At 45.8% G+C, this 18584-nt stretch overlaps 1 protein-coding gene across 7 annotated transcripts in view; it reads right to left on the bottom strand.

Moving 5' to 3' along the window:
- LOC144684936 (F-actin-monooxygenase MICAL2-like) overlaps window positions 1-18584 on the bottom strand; it is a 257207-nt gene that overhangs the window by 23682 nt on the left and 214941 nt on the right. For 6 of the 7 annotated variants that reach the window (XM_078549363.1, XM_078549361.1, XM_078549366.1 and 3 more), the window contains 2 exons: window positions 11852-11949; window positions 5430-6891 (listed from right to left, as the gene is read on the bottom strand). In XM_078549363.1, coding sequence (XP_078405489.1) covers window positions 5430-6891; window positions 11852-11949 — 1560 coding nt within the window. Of the gene's footprint in view, window positions 1-5429; window positions 6892-11851; window positions 11950-18584 lie in introns of those variants that run through there. The other variant, XM_078549367.1, reaches the window with a different exon arrangement.

Raw genomic sequence — 18584 nt, 5'->3', positions numbered from 1 at the left:
TCAATGAATTTCGGGCTCGGCACGATGCTGAACTCTTCTTCCGCCGTCTTCGTCTCCGTGCTCACTTCTTTGGGCAGGAGTCCTCTCCCCGTTCAACGGATCCTTTTACCCACCTCCAATATTCTCCCTCCACTTGGACCCCTCCCTCTGGATTCTTACCTTCTCTTGATCTTTTCATTGAGAACTGTCGGCGTGACATTAGCCATCTCAATTTCTCTGCTCCTCTCACCCATTCTAATCTGTCTCTCTCTGAACTCACTGCACTCCGTTCTCTCAGGTCCAACCCCAACATTGTCATCAAACCCGCTGACAAGGGTGGTGCTGTTGTTGTCTGGCGCATTGACCTCTACCTCGCGGAGGCTGAGCGTCAACTCGCAGACGTTTCCTCCTACCTCTCCCTGGACCATGACCCCACCACAGAACATCAAGCCATTGTTTCCAGGACTGTCACTGACCTCATCTCCTCTGGAGATCTTCCTCCCACAGCTTCCAACTTGATAGTCGCCCAACCTCGGACGGCCCGCTTCTACCTCCTACCCAAAATCCACAAACAGAACTGTCCTGGCAGACCGATCGTGTCAGCCTGTTCCTGCCCCACGGAACTCATTTCTCGTTATCTTGACTCCCTTCTCTCTCCCCTTGTCCAGTCCCTTCCCACCTACATCCGTGATTCCTCTGACACCTTACGTCACATCAACAATTTCCAGTTCCCTGGCCCCAACCGCTTCCTCTTCACCATGGATGTCCAATCCCTCTACACCTCCATCCCCCACCAGGATGGTCTGAGGGCCCTTAGCTTCTTCCTTGAACAGAGGCCCCAACAATCCCCATCCACCACTACTCTCCTCCGTCTGGCTGAACTTGTTCTCACACTGAACAATTTCTCCTTTAACTCCTCTCACTTCCTCCAAATAAAAGGTGTGGCTATGGGTACCTGCATGGGCCCCAGCTATGCCTGTCTCTTTATGGGGTATGTGGAACATTCCTTGTTCCAGTCCTACTCCGGCCCCCTCCCACAACTCTTTCTCCGGTACATCGATGATTACTTCGGTGCTGCTTCATGCTCTCGTCGGGACCTGGAAAAATTGATTAATTTTGCTTCCAATCTCCACCCCTCCATCATCTTCACATGGTCCATCTCTGACACTTCTCTTCCCTTCCTTGACCTCTCTGTCTCAATTTCTGATGATAGACTGTCCACCAATATCCATTACAAGCCTACCGACTCCCACAGCTACCTCGACTACAGCTCCTCACACCCCGCTTCCTGTAAAGACTCCATCCCATTCTCTCAGTTCCTTCGCCTCCGTCGCATCTGTTCTGATGACGCTACCTTCAAAAACAGCTCCTCGGACATGTCCTCCTTCTTCCTTAACCGAGGTTTTCCATCCACGGTCGTTGACAGGGCCCTCAACCGTGTCCGGCCCATATCCCGCGCATCCTCCCTCACGCCTTCTCCTCCTTCCCAGAAACATGATAGGGTCCCCCTTGTCCTCACTTATCACCCCACCAGCCTCCGCATTCAAAGGATCATCCTCCGCCATTTCCGCCAACTCCAGCATGATGCCACCACCAAACACATCTTCCCTTCACCCCCCTTGACAGCATTCCGTAGGGATCGTTCCCTCCGGGACACCCTGGTCCACTCCTCCATCACCCCCTACTCCTCAACCCCCACTTATGGCACCTCCCCATGCCCACGCAGAAGATGCAACACCTGCCCCTTCACTTCCTCTCTCCTCACCGTCCAAGGGCCCAAACACTCCTTTCAAGTGAAGCAGCATTTCACTTGCATTTCCCCTAACTTAGTCTACTGCATTCGTTGCTCCCAATGCGGTCTCCTCTACATTGGAGAGACCAAACGCAAACTGGGCGACCGTTTTGCGGAACACCTGCGGTCTGTCCCCAAGAAAGACCCAAACCTCCCTGTCGCTTGCCATTTTAACACTCCACCCTGTTCTCTTGCCCACATGTCTGTCCTTGGCTTGCTGCATTGTTCCAGTGAAGCCCAACGCAAACTGGAGGAACAGCACCTCATCTTCCAACTAGGCACTTTACAGCCTTCTGGGCTGAATATTGAATTCAACAACTTTAGATCTTAAACTCCCCCTCCCCCCATCCCCACCCCGTTTCTTTCCCCCCCCCACCCGCCTTTTTTTTCAATAATTTATATAGATTCTTCTTTCCCCACCTATTTCCATTATTTTTAAATCTAAAACTAAAACCTTTAGTCTTTCCACCCCACCCCCACTAGAGCTGTACTTTGAATATCCTGTCTTGCATTCTTAATTAGCACTTTTCTCAGACAAAGACCACCACCTTCAACACCTCTTTGACCCTTTTGTCTCTGACATCTTTTGATTATCTGCTCACACCACACCCTCAATGTGTCTCTTCCCCCCCACCCACCTTAAACCAATTTATATTTCTCCCTTGTTGAAACTATGCTTCAGTTCTGCTGAAGGGCCATGAGGGCTCAAAACGTTGACTGATTTCTTCTCCGCCGATGCTGCCAGACTTGCTGAGTTTTTCCAGGTAATTCTGTTTTTATTTTGTTTGTAGAGAAGACATTTCCATTTTTCCGAATCCAAAACTAAGGGGCCATCAATATAAATTAGTCACGAATAAATCGAGTAAGGAATTCAGGAGAAAATTCTTTACCTAGAGAGTGGTGAGAATGTGGAACTTGCTACCACAGGGAGTAGTTGAGGAGAATAGTGTAAATGCATTTAAGTGGAACCTAGAAAAGTACATGAGGGAGAATGGAATAGAAGGATATGATGATGCAGTTAGATAAACATGGTTGCGTGAAGGCTCACGTGGAGCATAAACACCAGCATGGACCACTTGGATCAAATGGCCTGTTTCGGCACTGAAAATTCTACTTAGTAATGCTTCGATGACATATCTTGTGATACTGCCATTTTGAAAGATGCAACACCTCTTCCCAACCTGAATTTCAAATCAATCCTGGCAATTTGTACATTCAGTTTTATCTTTGTGTGTGTAGCTCCAAACTGAAAAATCTTTCACCGCTTCAACTGTAAATAAAACGTAGAGGTACCTTAGCTTATTTCCATTTCACATCAATGGAGCTAAACCAAGTAACTTTTGGATGGAAAACCAATTGGAAAGAAATCTAAGTAACAAAATAGAGAAAATTAATGTTCAATCAGGATTGAAGCTTGGTTCTAAGCCAGAAGGTTAAGGATTGGCAACTCATGGCAACTATTTCTACTGGCAGGAGGGTCAGTAACCAGAGGACACAGGTTTAAGGTAATTAGCAAAAGAACCAGAGAGGAGATGATGAGAGTTTTTTTAAACAGTCAGTTGTTATGATCAAGAAAGCACTGTAAAGACAGTGGAAGCAGATTCAATAGCAACTTTCAAAAGGGAATTAGGTAAATATTTGAAAAGGAAAAATTTGCAGGTCTATGGGGAAAAGCAGGGGAGTGGGACTAATTGGGCAGCTCTTCCAAAGAGCTGTCACAGACATGATGGGCCAAATAGCCTCCCCTGCTGTAAGATCTGTGGTACTATGATACCTTATATATTCGAGTCATCTTAAACACTTCAGTTAGATTACCTTTTAATCTTCCATACTTAAGGGAATACCAGCCTTGTCTGTGCAAACTGCCCTCATAACTGAACCCTTTTAGCCCAGGTATCATAATGTAAATCTGCACTCCAACCCCTTTAAGGCCAATAAGATCCTTCCTGAGGTGTGGTGCCCTAGCCCAGCTGCTCCAGTACAGCTACAACACTGGTAACTGCCCGAAAATGTGGACAATTGCTCAGGTATGTCCTATCAACAAAAAGTAGGACAAAACCAATTACTGCCCTATCAGTCTCCTCTCGATTATCAGGAAAATGTTGGAAGATGTCATCCACAGTGCTATCAACCAGGACTTACAGAGTAATAATCGGCTCACTGATGCTCAGGGCCACTCTGGGCCCTCATTACAGCCTTGGTTAAAAAATGAAAAAAGAGCTGAGCTCAACAGGGGAGGTGAGGGTGATTGGCCTTGACATCCAGGCAGCATTTGACCAAGTATGGTATCAAGGAGACCTGGCAAAATTGAAGTCAGTAGGAATCAGGGGAAAACTCTACTGATTGAAGTCACACCCAGCAGAAAGGAAGATGGTTGTGGTTGTTACAGGCCTATCACCTTAGTCCCAGGACATTGCTGGTAATGTCCCCGGCCCAACCATCTTCAGCTGCTTCATCAGTGACCTTCCCTCCATCATAAAGTCAGAAGTGGGGATATTCAGCACCATTTGCAACTCCTCAGATGCTGCAGCAGGTCTGTGCCCATATGCAGCAGGATCCGGGCAACATTCAGACTTGGACTGATAAGTAACAAATAACATTCATGCCACCCATGTGCCAGACAATGACAAGCTCTAATGAGAGAGAATCTGAGCAGCTCTCTTCATGTTCAATTGCATTACCATCACTGAATCCCCGCCATCAACGTCCTGGGGGCTTACCATTGGCCAGAAACTGAATCAGATCAGCGATATAAACACTGTGGCTACAAGAGCAGGTCCGAGGCTGGGAAGTTTGTTGGGAGTAACTCACCTCCTGACTCCCCAAAGCCTGTCCACCATCTACAAGGCACAAGTGAGGAGTGTGATGGAATACCCTCCACTTGCCTGGATGAGTGCAGTTCCAACTAAATTCAAGAAGCTCGACACCATCCCAGATAAAGTAAGCTGCTTGATTAACATTCCACCCACAACTTAAACATTCACACTCTCCACAACCATTGCACAGTGGCAGCAGTGTATACCATCTACAAGATGCACTACAGCAACTCACCAAGGCTCTTTTTACAGCACCTTCTAAACCTGCTGCCTTGCTCTCCTGGAAGGAAAAGGGCAGTAGATGCATGGGAACACCACCGCCTGCAAGTTCCCCTCCATCCTGACTTGGAACTATATTGTTGTTCCCCCACTGTCACTAGATCAAAATCCTGGAAATCTGTCCTAACAGTACTGTCAGTGTAACTACACCACATGGACTGCAGCGTTCAAGAAGGCAGCTCACCACCATGTTCTTAAGGGCAATATGGGATGGGCAACAAATGCTAGCTTAGCCAGCAATGCACACATCCCATGAAAGAATTTTTTAAAATACCGAATACAGTACTTTAGATGTAGTCTAACTAGAGTTCTATATCATTGTAGCATGACTTCCATCCCTCTGTAATCCCCTTGAAATAAATTCTAGTAATATTCCTTTACATTAACATTTTAAAGTAATTTTTGTATCTGTCCACTAGGTTTTAGTGAATTCTGCAATTAGACTCCTAAATCTTCCTGCTCCTACACAGTTCTCAACTTCTCTCCATTTAGAAAATACCTGATTTATCCTTCTTAGGTCCCAAATTTATTATTTTTACAAAAGAGAAACAATGCATGGGTACCTGGGCGTTCCTTAGCATCCTGAAGTTTGGAAGAACTTGGAGAAGTGTATGCACTAGGTAGAGACTCCTTCATCTCTTTGTCCCTAAAGCTCCTCTTCTTGAAATTGGCCAAAAGTCTCCAAATATCATTCTTTGATCTAGTCAGCATGGTGCCATCCACTGCTAAGACTGGCTTCTCATTATTTTCAGTTTTCGGGCTCTCCGATCTCAGTGAAGAAAACAGTGCATTGTTCCTCTGGATGTAGGAATTGAGTTCAGGCTTTATGTGACCAGAATTGTCACCCTTTAATGAGACATTCTCCCTCAAACCCGGACCCTTCTCCTTTTCCACTGCGTTAAGGTGCTGGTTTTCGCTCTCAGTGACCTTGTTGAAATCTTCGTTTGCACTGTTAAACGGTGAGGTGTTGTGAAAATCTCCAGGGGCTGGTCTGTAGGTAGGCACTGAAGATATGGCCTCGTGCTGATTTGGAAGGGGAGAGTGTGGCAGAATCGAACTCGGTTGTTCGGTATCCTGTGAAGACAAAGATGTTCCTTGTGTGAAACTGTGGAACATACTGAGAGACAAACCATGGAAAGAATTATTTGAAAAAGGTCTTGCCCATCTTGTCTTTGGTTTCTTTTCCTGAGTCCGTTCCACATTGTCTGATAACACTGAAGTTTTGCTATCAAGGAAAGACCTTCTAAATGCATTGACTAAATAGCTCAGCGGAGATTTGGGAGAGTCATTTCCTGAAGTATTACCACTGGGTGAAGTGCCTTCCACATTGGGAGCCACTGGTGGACTGTGCAGGTCGGAGTTTGTTGAAATACTTGGTTGAGTTAAAACTGAAGATTCAGTCTTGAGTTCACTTGGTTTCCTTGTGTCACACTTTAGAAGGTAGTTTTCTCCAACGCTGTCCTTCATTTCTTTGGCCTCCTTAGTCTCCTGCAGCTCCTCCATGGCTGCTTTACCTGTGACTGAAGAGTTCCAATCTAGTGACAGTGGTGGCCGTGTGGGCGAGTGAATCAACCTCTTCGCCGAACCGTGTGATTGTCTTTTCATCAATGGTAGCTTTTGTAGAATTGAATCTCCCATTCCGACAGCGCCAGTTAAAGTACGCTTTGAATGAGAAGCCTGTTCAGCCCCTTGATCTGATGAGGTGGAAGTTTCTGGAACAAGTCTGTCCTTGTCCTTTGTATTCTGGTTGGTTCTGATGTGTGAACCTGACACAATCTCCTCTCCATCCTTCTCCGAGGCACTGTTACACCAAATAGACAATTTGTGGGCTGCCCTGGTTGAGTGGGATGCCTGAGGCTGATGGAGCTGTCTCTTTGCCAGTGGGGCTTCTGTGTTGCTGGTTAGGTGAGGTTGAGAAACTGTGACGGAGAGCTCTGAAATCTTGACAGCCTTTTGTTGCCACGATGACCTGTTCAGTAAAGAATACCCCCTTGTCAGGTGAGATGGGCTGCAAACAGGGGGAGCCTAGCAGAAAAAAATAATTAAAGTCAGTACATCACAAAACCAGCTCTTCCTGCACTAGCTAACTCCATTCCCTCCTCCAGTTAATTCCATGCCCCCTTGTTAACTCCATTACCCCTCTAGTTAACCATATTCTCTTCTAGTTAATTCCATTCTCCTTCTTGTTAACTCTATTCCCTCCTTGAGTTATTTCAATTCTCCCTTCTGGTTACTTCTATTCTACTGTCTAGTTACCTCTATTCTCCCCTCTGGTTAACTCTATTCTCCCCTCTGGTTAACTCTTTTCCCTCCTCTAGTAAACCCTATTCTCTCCTCTGGTTAACCCTGTTCTTTCCTCCAGTTAACTTTATTCTCCTTCTGCAGATTCCTTGCAGGAGAGAAATGACCAAAAATCTCCTCCCAGGATTCTTTCAATACGTCCTGATGGCCAGTTTCCAGGCAATACACAAGAATACAGATTATTGATTATTCCTCTAGCCCATCATGCAATGCCTGACCACAGCAGCATGAATGAGGCAAAGAACTCACGGATGTGAAGTTGAATCACATCGACAAAAAAATCTACAAAATACACTGCAGCAACTCACCAAACTTCCTTTGACAGCACCTTCCAAACCAGCAACCTCTACCACCTAGAAGGACAAGGTCAGCTAACGCATGGGAGCACCACCACCTGCAAGTTCCTGTCCAAGCCTTACACCATTCTGACTTGGAACCATATTGCTGTTCCATCACTGTTACTAATTTGCCTGCCCTTATAAGTCCAGAGCTCCAGTCTTCCTTGTGGAGAAGTGGTTTATATAGGCAAATCCAAATAACCAATCTCCCAAGGTCAGTTAAAGGGCAATTGCAGGTTCTTGTAAATTTCAAACTCCAGATCAGATGGACTCAGCATGAAATGACTGTGGTTCTTTTCAGACTGCTTTGCCTCTGTATTAAAGTATGAGACTTGGGAGCATGACAAAAATCTGGCAGGCACAAAACTTTAGATAAACACTCCCCTCCAGCTAAGTCATCCACATTTAAAACAAACAGTTGTTTATATTGGACAAAACGAGATAACTATTAGCTATTTACATTCATGTCAATTTCAAATTGCTGGTTATAGCATTTTACACCCTCTTTATTTCAGGCTATGTTTACGTTGGTTCACAATTTGTTAAGGTACATTGAATTCAAGAAACATGAGTAAATTCCAATTTGCTGTTTAGTTTTAATATTCAATTAGCTTTTATTTACTCCTTGAATCACCCCTGAGTGGTGTTTGCAAACGGACTTTATTTTATTATTCATCCTTGGAATGTGAGCATTGCTCGCAAGACCAGAATTTATTGCCCAGCCCTAATTACCCTTGAATAGATGCAGTTTAAATAAAGCAGGGGGTCAGATTAGAATAACACCAAAGGAATATTCTTGTGTTGGTTAGGGTACTAGCTCGACCCTGTTATACCAGCCTTTGTGGATAATAAGCCAATCTTGTTCATACAAACACACTCATAATGTGGGGTGGGATCTGTATAAAGTGACATGGATAAATATTCAGTGACTCAGCCCCACCTACGGGAAGTTAAATTCATAGGGAGCATGGCAGGGAGAATTTAAATGTTGGAGCCCTGTCACCTGGGCAATTTACCAGAAAGCGTAAATATAATCAACAAATTCTAATTTGCAATTTTTGCAGATTCAGGAATCGCATACTGAATAATTCCAGCATCCTCAATGATATAATCCTCGAACCCTCTCCCAACATGCAGCACTTAATCTCCAGTTTTATAATTGATCCCAATGCCTTATGCATTTAAGCTCAACCAGTCATAGAATCATATAATGCAGGAGAAGGCCATTCATCCCATTATACCTATGCCAGCTCTTTGAAAGGACTATCCAATTAGTCCGACTCCTCCTGCTCTTCGCCCACAGCCCTACAAAAATATTTTTCAGTACTAAACAAAGAGCTGATTGCCCTCAAAGGTAAATTGTGATACATGACCATAGGCTGTGTGGCATTAGCTGGGTTGGGGGATAGGATAGCAATTTTGCGCGGTGCCACCTGAGTGGAAAGCAGTGACCAGGACTCCTGCTCCTGATTGCTGTCCGTTGACTGGTGCTGAAATATAGATATGAGTGGTCATCCAGTGTGAAGAGTACTGGGCTGAGCTGTGATCTTTTCCCCTGCCCTCCCCACTGTCATGTAGCCTGTTGGAACTCACTGTCTAAACCACTTAGACAAGGTAATAGTTGTTGGTTGGTGGCAAATATACCCACACATACCCACCCACCCACTCACACACACCTACATTTTCACATTCACTCACACCCATTCCTACACACTCTCTCAAATTTACTCACACACATTCACTCATACACACTCACATCCACACTCACTCACATCCACACACTCACACTTATTCACAGCCACACCCACACACTCATACCCCCACTCCTACCGCTTCTCACACCCACCCACACCAACACACACACACACATATCCATATCCACATGTAGATGCACACACACTCACACCCACTCAATCACCCACACACCTACATATTCACACACTCATTCAGACCCACACACTCACACTGATTCCCGCACACTCACTCACATTTACCCACACACATCCACACACCCACTCACACTCACTCATATCCACTCACTCATAACCACACACACACCCCAACTCCTACACATTCACACCCAAACTCATTCACACCAAACCTACCCATCCACTCACACATACACACGCACACACAGACACATACACACATCTACTCACAGACACATTCTCGCACCCACACAAAAGCGCACATAAGCACACAGACAGGGTGGCATTTAATCCAGGTGACGGGCATCTTGCCCGCCGGCTGGAGAGCCAGCATCACCTCTTTTGGGGAAGGTCCATCTTGTTAAGTGTCCTTAAGCAGACAATGGTGGGCCTTCCCCAAGATCAAGGCCCCAGGCCCCAGAGAGCTGCCAGACAACCAGAGGTGACAGCTCTCTCTTGCCAGCAGCTCCACCAGTGGACCAATGGTAGCAACTGGTAATGCACCCACCAGATTCCAAAGACCAGTGAGGGACCCCTGGTCACAGGTGGGTAAGGGCAGGAAGATGGTCGTGAGGCAGGGGTAAAGGGAGAGGTGGGGAGGGGTTTGGCAGAAAGGGCAGAGGCGTGGTTCTCAGCGGGCTCCCACCTTCCCGATGCCAGGTGAGTGCCTGACAACGAGGGACCCCCCCCCCCCCACCCCCCCCCCCCCCCCCCCACCCCCCACCACCACCCCCCGCCCCGGGCAGCCTCACACAAATCCAATGGGGTTTTGCTTTTCAGACTTCCCGCTTGGCGATTGTCCATCAGCCACTGGATTAATACCAGCAGCGGCAGGATGAGGCCTTTTCAGTGGGCATTAATTGCCCATTTCAGGGCCTCAATAGGAAGGCCCAGACTTAATTGGGGCGGGGGAGAAGGCAACCCAGCACCCTCCCACCTGATTAAATGCCCTCCACTTCCAAATTCACCTCAGAGAAACCTATTAAATTCCATCCATAGACTTATACACACACACACTCAAATACGCATACTCAGACACTTACACACACGTACACTCACATCCAGTTGCCCCAACAGACAGGTTAAGTTAAAGTTGACCTTCTGTTTCCTCCCAGGGACCTGCTGTAGAGCCTTCTTTACTGAGTTGACTCTGGAATTTCCATTGAAGCTAAAAGACCTCCAATGGCATTGCTCACTGGGTGGGGTGCGGCTTTTGCTAACTGGCCTGCTCCTTTAAGACCATTGCTTTAGTGGCCAAGTGACCTAAACAGGTAAATCCAACTAACTGTGAACTCCTGCCCCACCCACCCACTCCATGGTGACCGATTCCTGGACCCACCGGACAGGCAGCTGATCAAAACAAATAATACCAAAGAATATAAAGGGAGAAAGAGACCTTGGAAGAGGAACATTCCCAATATCTAAATCGCCTGTCATTCCTTCAGTCCGTTTCACAGACAATTGAGAAACGCACCAGCAAGTTGTTTCAGAAGTTCCTATTCTGTGGCTTAACTGTGAGAGTATAAATCTGCTGAGCCTCCATAATCAGCAGACAGTGAGCCAGTTCATACCGTGTTTCCAAGGGCCATGAGACAAAAGAACATTCTGTGCTAATTAAGAGATTACACTGGCTTTGTCCTTTAACAATGCCCCAATCTGTTTGCATTCATGTCCAGGAGCAGCGACTGATAAGAGCTCTCCGTATCCAATATCTCAGCTCCACAGATCGGTGGAACGTCATCGTGATTGTAAATATTAATATTTACATTTCCATGCCCTTCAATAACTTTTTTATATTTCACAATCTCCTCCCTTTTCTCTCCTCAATGCATTGACTCACACAGGAGGGATTTGGTGACACCTGTTTTTCAAGTTCAAGGACCAGCCAGATTGTCCTCAGTGATCTTTCTCTGTCAACCAAAAGGCTCACTGGATAGTGCTCCCTTCCTCTGAGTCAGAAGGGTTCAAGTTCCACTCCAAAGACTTAAGCATGAAATCCAGGCTGACACACCCTTTGCAGAACTGTTAGAGGTGCTGTGTTTTGGATGAGACCTTACGCCACGGCCTCATCTGCCCTCCCAGTTGGACACAAAAAGTCCTGTGGCTGCTATTTAGAAGGCAAGTTCTTCCTTTCTCCTGGCAAATATTTATCCCTCAACCATCAGATGATCTGGTCACTTATCACATTGTTGTTTGATTGAGCTTATTGCGCACAAGTTGGCTGCTGCATTTCCTACATTACAACTGTGGTTTTGCTTCAAAAGAACCTCACTGGCTGTGAAGCATTCAGGAAATCCAGAAGCTGTGCAAGATGTTTTAGAAATGCAAACTCTTTCTTTCTTTTAACTGGGTTCCTAAGTTATTATGAGCCAATCTGAAAAAAACAAATGCATGTAGATAACGACTGGCTGTCCATACCTGAACGACATGGTCTGTGTTCTCAACAGAGTTCACTTTATTCAAGGCACTTTCTCTCGCTGCTGGTTCAATCTTCTTCCTCAGTAGCAGAGGGAACTCTTTAACAGAAAGGAAATGATCCAAGATTTTAACTCACATTGATCTAAAGTCGATGTTATAATTTTGGTTTATAAAGCACCTTATCTAGAGGTTGCCAACTCTGGTCAGGCCTATTCCTGGAGATGTCACATGTGGGAGGCGATGAAGTTATGGTATTGTTGCTGGACTAGTAATCCAGAGACCCAGGGTAATGCTCTGGTGGTTCAAATCCCACCACAGCAGGTGGTGGAATTTGAATTCAATAAAAATCTGGAATTAAAAGTCTAATGATGACCATGAAATGATTGTTGTAAAAACCCATCTGGTTCACTAATGCTCTTTGGGGAAGGAAATCTGCTGTCCTTACCTGGTCTTGACCCTTAACTGAACAAGGGCAATTAGAGATGGGCAATAAATGCTGGCCTAGCCAGTTATGCCCACATCCCATGAATAAAGGAGAAAAAACTAGTTAGGATAGTTTAAGTAAGTTATTTGTGTGGGTTATGAATAAGTATATCTTTAAGTTTAATTTGTATTTCTGTATTTATATTTTAAGAAAGGGGAGAACTTGAGTTTTGGTTTCACTTTAAAAGATAACTGCATTCTAATGAAGTTTTATGACTTTTGAAGGGAAGTTAAAACAAACACAAGGTAGAAAAACTGTGCTGTTGCCTAACAACAGGGGTCCAGAGAGAGGGACCCAGAAAGACAGAGAAAAACAGAAAATTAGTTTCAGTTCAGTTGAAACCAGGAGCCAGGAGGAACTGGGCACAGCAGGGGGAACTGCAGAGAGCAGATTTCCCAAAAGAACTGAAAGGTCTCAAAGCCAAGGAGTGAGACAGAAAGGAGGGGTCCCAAGAAGACCTTCCAGTCAAAGGAAGAACAGGAATCTGGAACAAGATACTGTTCAGTGAAATTGTAAGTAAGGAGCAGAGAGGAAGGCTCCAAGTTTAAAGGGAGAAGCTGCAGGGCGCAGACCTAAAGCAAAAATAGGCTTGCAAGAAGCCAGAAGATCCAAGGGGATAGCCAAAGGTTGGTGACTCCTTCCTCTAGGCATGTGAAGCGGTGGTGTTCTGTTGGCACGGCTGAGTATCTGAGAGAGAGTGCGTGAAGGCAGAGCCTGAATGCACGTGGCTATCCAGGGGAGAGGAACATTGGAAGGAGAGTTTAAAACCCAGGTGGTGGACCCTCATTGAAGGTGTCGGTGAGAAAGCGTCATTTGGAAGAAGATTCCAAAGCGGATTCTTCAAGAGTGGAGATTGGAAACCCTCATGTGAAAGGTGGAGTTCAGTGAGACTGTTTGGCTCACAGTGTGACAAACGCCTGGGGGGTTTGATGAGGGATCCATAGCATCTGTTTGGGGTGGCATTTGTTATTTGGTTTCAGAATGTGATGTGTTTACATGGACTGTGTACTTACTGTGAACACGAGAGTATAAGATAGCTTTTATAACTTGCGTTAACCTTACGAATCTGCATCTACAAAGATATAGAGTGTGGGTGAAGGAGTATTGTAATATAGTTCATCTTTTCTTGTTTAATAAATGTTTATTCTTTTGTTAAAAGTTCTTTAGCTGACTCCTGTGACTGTTCAGTAGCCACTCTCCAAATTTCTCAACAAAAAATAAAATTTAGGATCTAACAAGCCGGGTTCCACCCTAGGATCTGGCTTGTCCAGTAGTAACATCAGCTGGGATCATAACACATGACGTCCAGCTGCCCTGTCCCTATTTGTCCATCCTTGCGGAACTCTACCTTCCCAGCCAATCGGAAGGTGAGCAAACTTCTTCACTGGCTGATTCTTGACTCACTCTTGAAACAACATCTCTCCAACTCCAATATTTTATGCCGAATTAAAAACGCTCAATGAGAATGTTTAAAGAAACATGAGCATTTTTTTGCCCAAATGATTTTTCCTTGCTGCTCTGTTTGTGAGATTAATTTTCAGCTCCTGGAGGCTCCAGGGAAATCCTGGAGGGTTGGCAACCCCTAACATTATCATAGCTCTCAGCAACCTTTCATGTATAGTTAATGACTTCAAAATGCAGTGACTGATATAAACCAAACCACTCATTCCTATTTTACAAACTGTTTACTACAATATTAAGAGATAAAATGGTAGTTTATAACATTTGTAAACAGAGAATAATAGTCCATTAATCATGTAATCAATTGAGTAAGAGATTATTTCAGTTCCACCACACAAGGTGCCACTGCCCTCTCAAGGCAGCTAAAGGCACAACAGTGAAGAAAATGACCACTTCATTTTTGTGTTTGTTTTCATTGTTCATGAGATTTGAGTGTTGCTGGCTAGGCCAGCATTTGTTCCCTATCCCTAATTACCCTTGAGAAGGTGGTAGTAAGCCGCTTTCTTGAACTGCTGAAGTCCATCTGCGGTAGCGACACTCACATTGCTGTTAGGAAGGGAATTCCAGAGGTTTTACCCAACAACAGTGAAGGAACAGCGATATAGTTCCAAATTAGCGTGGTGCGTGACTTGGAGGGGAACTTGCAAGGTGGTGTTGTTCACATACATCTGTTGCCCTTGTCCTTCTAGGTGGTAGAGATCCCAACTTTGGAAGTTATTGTCAAAGGAGGCTCAGTGAGTTGCTGCAGTGCATCTTGTAGATCGTTAGTGGTGCAGGAAGTAAAAGTTTAATATGGTGGATGGGGGTGCCGATCAAATGGGCGGCTTTGTCTTCGATGATGTCAAGCTTTTTGAGTGTTGTTGGACCTGCACTTATCCAGGCAAGTGGAGAGTATTACATCACATTCCTGACTTGTGCCTTGTAGATGGGGGACAGGCTTTGGGGAGTCTGGAGATAAGGAGAGGCGATGGCATATTGGCATTGTTGCTGGATTAGTGACCCAGGGTAATGCTCTGGAGATCCAGGTTTGAATCCCGCCACGGCAGATGGTGGAATTTGAATTCGAGTTCAATAAAAGTCTGGAGTTAAAAGTCTAATCATGACCATGAAACCGTTGTTGTAAAAACCCATCTGGTTAACTAATGCCCTTTAGGGAAGGAAATCTTTCTAGCCTACATGTGACCCCAGACCCACAGCAATGTGGTTGACTCTGAAATGGCCTGGCAAGCCACTCAGTTGTATCAAACCGCTACAAAGTCTCAAAAAAGGAAAGCAACCAGACGGACCACCCAGCATGTACCTAGGCACCGGAAATGATAATGGCAATCTCAGCCCTGTTAACCCTGCAAAACCTTCCTTACTAACATCTGGGAGCTAGTGCCAAAAGTGGGAGAGCTGACTCAGAGACTAGTCAAGCAACAGCCTGACATAGTCATCCTCACGGAATCATATCTTACAGATAATGTCCCAGGCAATATCCCGGCAATAGTACTGAAGACTTGTCTCCAGAACTTGCCATGCTCCCCCGCCAAGCTGTTCCAGTAAAGCTACAACACTGGCATTATGTGGAAAATTGCCCAGGTATGTCCTGTGTGCACAAAAAGCAGGACAAATACAACCCAGCCAATTACTGTCCCATCAGTCTACTTTCGATCATCAGTAAAGTAATGGAAGAGGTCATCAACTGAGCTATCAAGCAGCAATTGCTTAGCAATAACCTGCTCACTGACACCCAGTTTGGGTTCCATCAGCTCCTGATCTCATTATAGCCTTGGTTCAAACATGGACAAAAGAGCTGAACTCCCGAGGTGAGGTGAGGTGAGACATCAAGGCCGCATTTGACCGGGTGTGGCATCAAGGAGCCCTAGCAAAACTGGAGTCAATGGGAATCAGGGGGAAAACTCTCCACTGGTTGGAGTCATACCTAGCACAAAGGAAGATGGTTGTAGTTATTGGAGGTCAGTCATCTCAGCTCCAGGACATCACTGCAGGAATTCCTCAGGATAGTGACTTAGGCCCAACCATCTCCAGCTGTTTCATCAATGACCTTCCTTTCATCATAAGGTCAGAAGTGGGGATGTTCGCTGATGATTGCACAATGTTCAGCACCATTCGTGACTCCTCAGACACTGAAGCAGTCCACATCCAAATGCAGCAAGACCTGGACAATATCCAGGCTTGGGCTGACAAGTGGCAAGTAACATTTGCACCACACAAGTGCCAGGCAATGACCATCTCCAACAAGAGAGAATCCAACCATCACCCCTTGATCTTCAATGGCATTACCATCACTGAATCCCCCACTGCCAACATCCTGGGGGGTTACCATTGACCAGAAACTGAACTGGATGAGCCATATAAATACTGAGGCTACAAGAGCAGGTCAGAGGCTAGGATTCCTGCAGTGAGTAACTCACCTCCTGACTCCCCAAAGCCTGTTCACCATCTACAAGGCATAAGGCAGGGGTGTGATGGAATACTCTCCACTTGCCTGGATGAATGCAGATCCAATAACACTCAAGAAGCTTGACACCATCCAGGACAAAGCAGCCCACTTGATTGGCACCCCATCCACGAACATTCACTCCCTCCACCACTGACGCACAGTGTGTACCATCAACAAGATGCACTGCAGGAATTCACCAAGGCTCCTGAGACAGCACCTTCCAAACCCACGACCACTACCGCCTAGAAGGACAATGGCAGCAGATACATGGGAACACCACCACCTGAAAGTTCCCCTCCAAGTCACTCACCATCTTGGCTTGGAAATATATTTCCGTTCCTTCACTGTCGCTGGGTCAAAATCCTGGAACTCCCTTCCTAACAGCACTGTGGGTGTACCTACACCACATGGACTGCAGCAGTTCAAGAAGGCAGCTCACTACACCTTCTCAAGGGTAACTAGGGGTGGGCAATAAATGCTGGCCTAGTGGAAGGGTCGGCCAGCAGGAGGGTCGGCCAGCCGGAGGGCCGGCCAGCCGGAAGGTCAGCCAGCCAGAGGGCCAGCCAGCTGGAGGGCTGGCCAGCCGGAAGGTCAGCCAGCCGGAGGGCCGGCCAGTCGGAGGGCCGGCCAGTCGGAGGGTCGGCCAGCCGGAGGGTCGGCCAGCCGGAGGGGTGCACAGTGAAAAGGTCGGAGAGTGTGAGGGTTGGCCGGCGGGTGGGTCGAGGGACACAAGCTGCAGTGAGCCAGAGAGTTGGGGAGTGGAAGAGGTGGTGAGCAGGAGAACCTGTGGTGATCAGGAGGGTTAAGGAGCAGGAGGGTCAAGGAGCTCGATCAGTGGCGAGTGGGAGGGTTGGGGAGCAGAGGGGGCAGGGAGCGGGCGAGATGGTGAGCGGGAGATAAGTATTAGCATATTCCTTTTATATTTTTTAATTAATTTTATTTTAAAAGTTATTTTGTTTATGTATATAGTAATGTAGCAATGTACAGTATTTAAACTTACAGGGTATAAGGTTTAATGCTTTTTTTCCGGTGGGAAATGTCCTACAGAACCTGAAGCATTTAGATTGGTTGAAATGGGAAAATCTGAATCACTTAACGTTGTTTCATTGAAAGTTGCACTTTTCAGCAATGGTCATGTGAGAAATGACTAGACTGTACATCAAATTACATCCAATCAACTTGAATCATACTTCAGACAGTAAGTGGCTTTGAGACCAACATTAAGCTAGTGATGGACATTGACATAGCAATCCCTTTAATATTTAACATGCTATCAATTACTCCATAAAGCTTAAACTGTAGCTCAGTGGCTAGCACTCTCTTGCCTCTGAGGCTAAATGTTGTGGGGTCAACTCCCAATCCAGTGTCTTCAGCACATAACCCAGGGTTACACTCCCAGTGCAGTACTGAGGGAGTGTTGCACTGTCAGAGGTGTCACCTTTAAACCAGGGCTGTGTCTGCCTTTTTTGGCTGATGTAAAAGATCCCATGGCACTGTTTAGATGGGCACTTTTCCTGGTGTTCTGTCCAATATTTATCCCTCAAATAACATCACTAAAAACACATTATCTGGCCATTCATATTTTCTGTTCATGGGAGCTGCCTGCATGCAAATTGGGTGCTGTGTTTCCTACATTACAACGGTGACTAAACTTCTAAAACCTCACTCGGCCAGATGGTGGTCCAGTTTCAAAAAAATATTTACTTTGTCTTACTGAAACGATCTACAGGGCAGGCTAATAATAAATGGCTTTAACATGTAGGCAACTGTAAGAAAGTGCAGTTTTCAATTATCGCCCCAATTACACTGGGCCAAATTATCACAATGCTTGAGAGGCTGAGAGCAGCTTGATGGGAAAAACCACTGGTTCCTTTTAAAGCTGTAATATTCTGTCATAATCTTCTTTATTCGGATCGTGTTATCGAACTGAACAAGGCCACAATGTTCAGAGACGAGATGTCTGCGTTTGTAAGGAGGGAACCAACCTTGAGAATTAATGAGTTTTGACCACTTCAGAGGAGGTGCTAATAACTAGGAATAGCCCCCACGAGCTGGAGACACAAACTCGTTTGGAAGAATGCCAACCAGTTGAGTCCAGCTGAACACCGGAGGGTGAGAAACTGCCCCCCAGACAGCCCTGATGGGAAGTTAAACAGTATAAAAGACTATGGCTGTAAAATTTCTTCACTGCAGTCAGGGTAGAATGACCTGGACAACCAGAACTGAAAGTTCAACTATCAAGTCACTTGACTCAGCTGGATGATACGTATAACTCACAGGGCTGAATCTTGTGAGGAAAGGCAATCACTGTAGGATTGCTACACCACTCCTTTTTACTTACC

The sequence above is a fragment of the Cetorhinus maximus genome, chromosome 9 (assembly GCF_964194155.1).
Source record: "Cetorhinus maximus chromosome 9, sCetMax3.hap1.1, whole genome shotgun sequence".
NCBI lineage: Eukaryota > Metazoa > Chordata > Chondrichthyes > Lamniformes > Cetorhinidae > Cetorhinus > Cetorhinus maximus.
The sequence above is the reverse complement of the archived record's forward strand: the minus strand, read 5'-3'. Positions and strand labels throughout refer to the sequence as shown.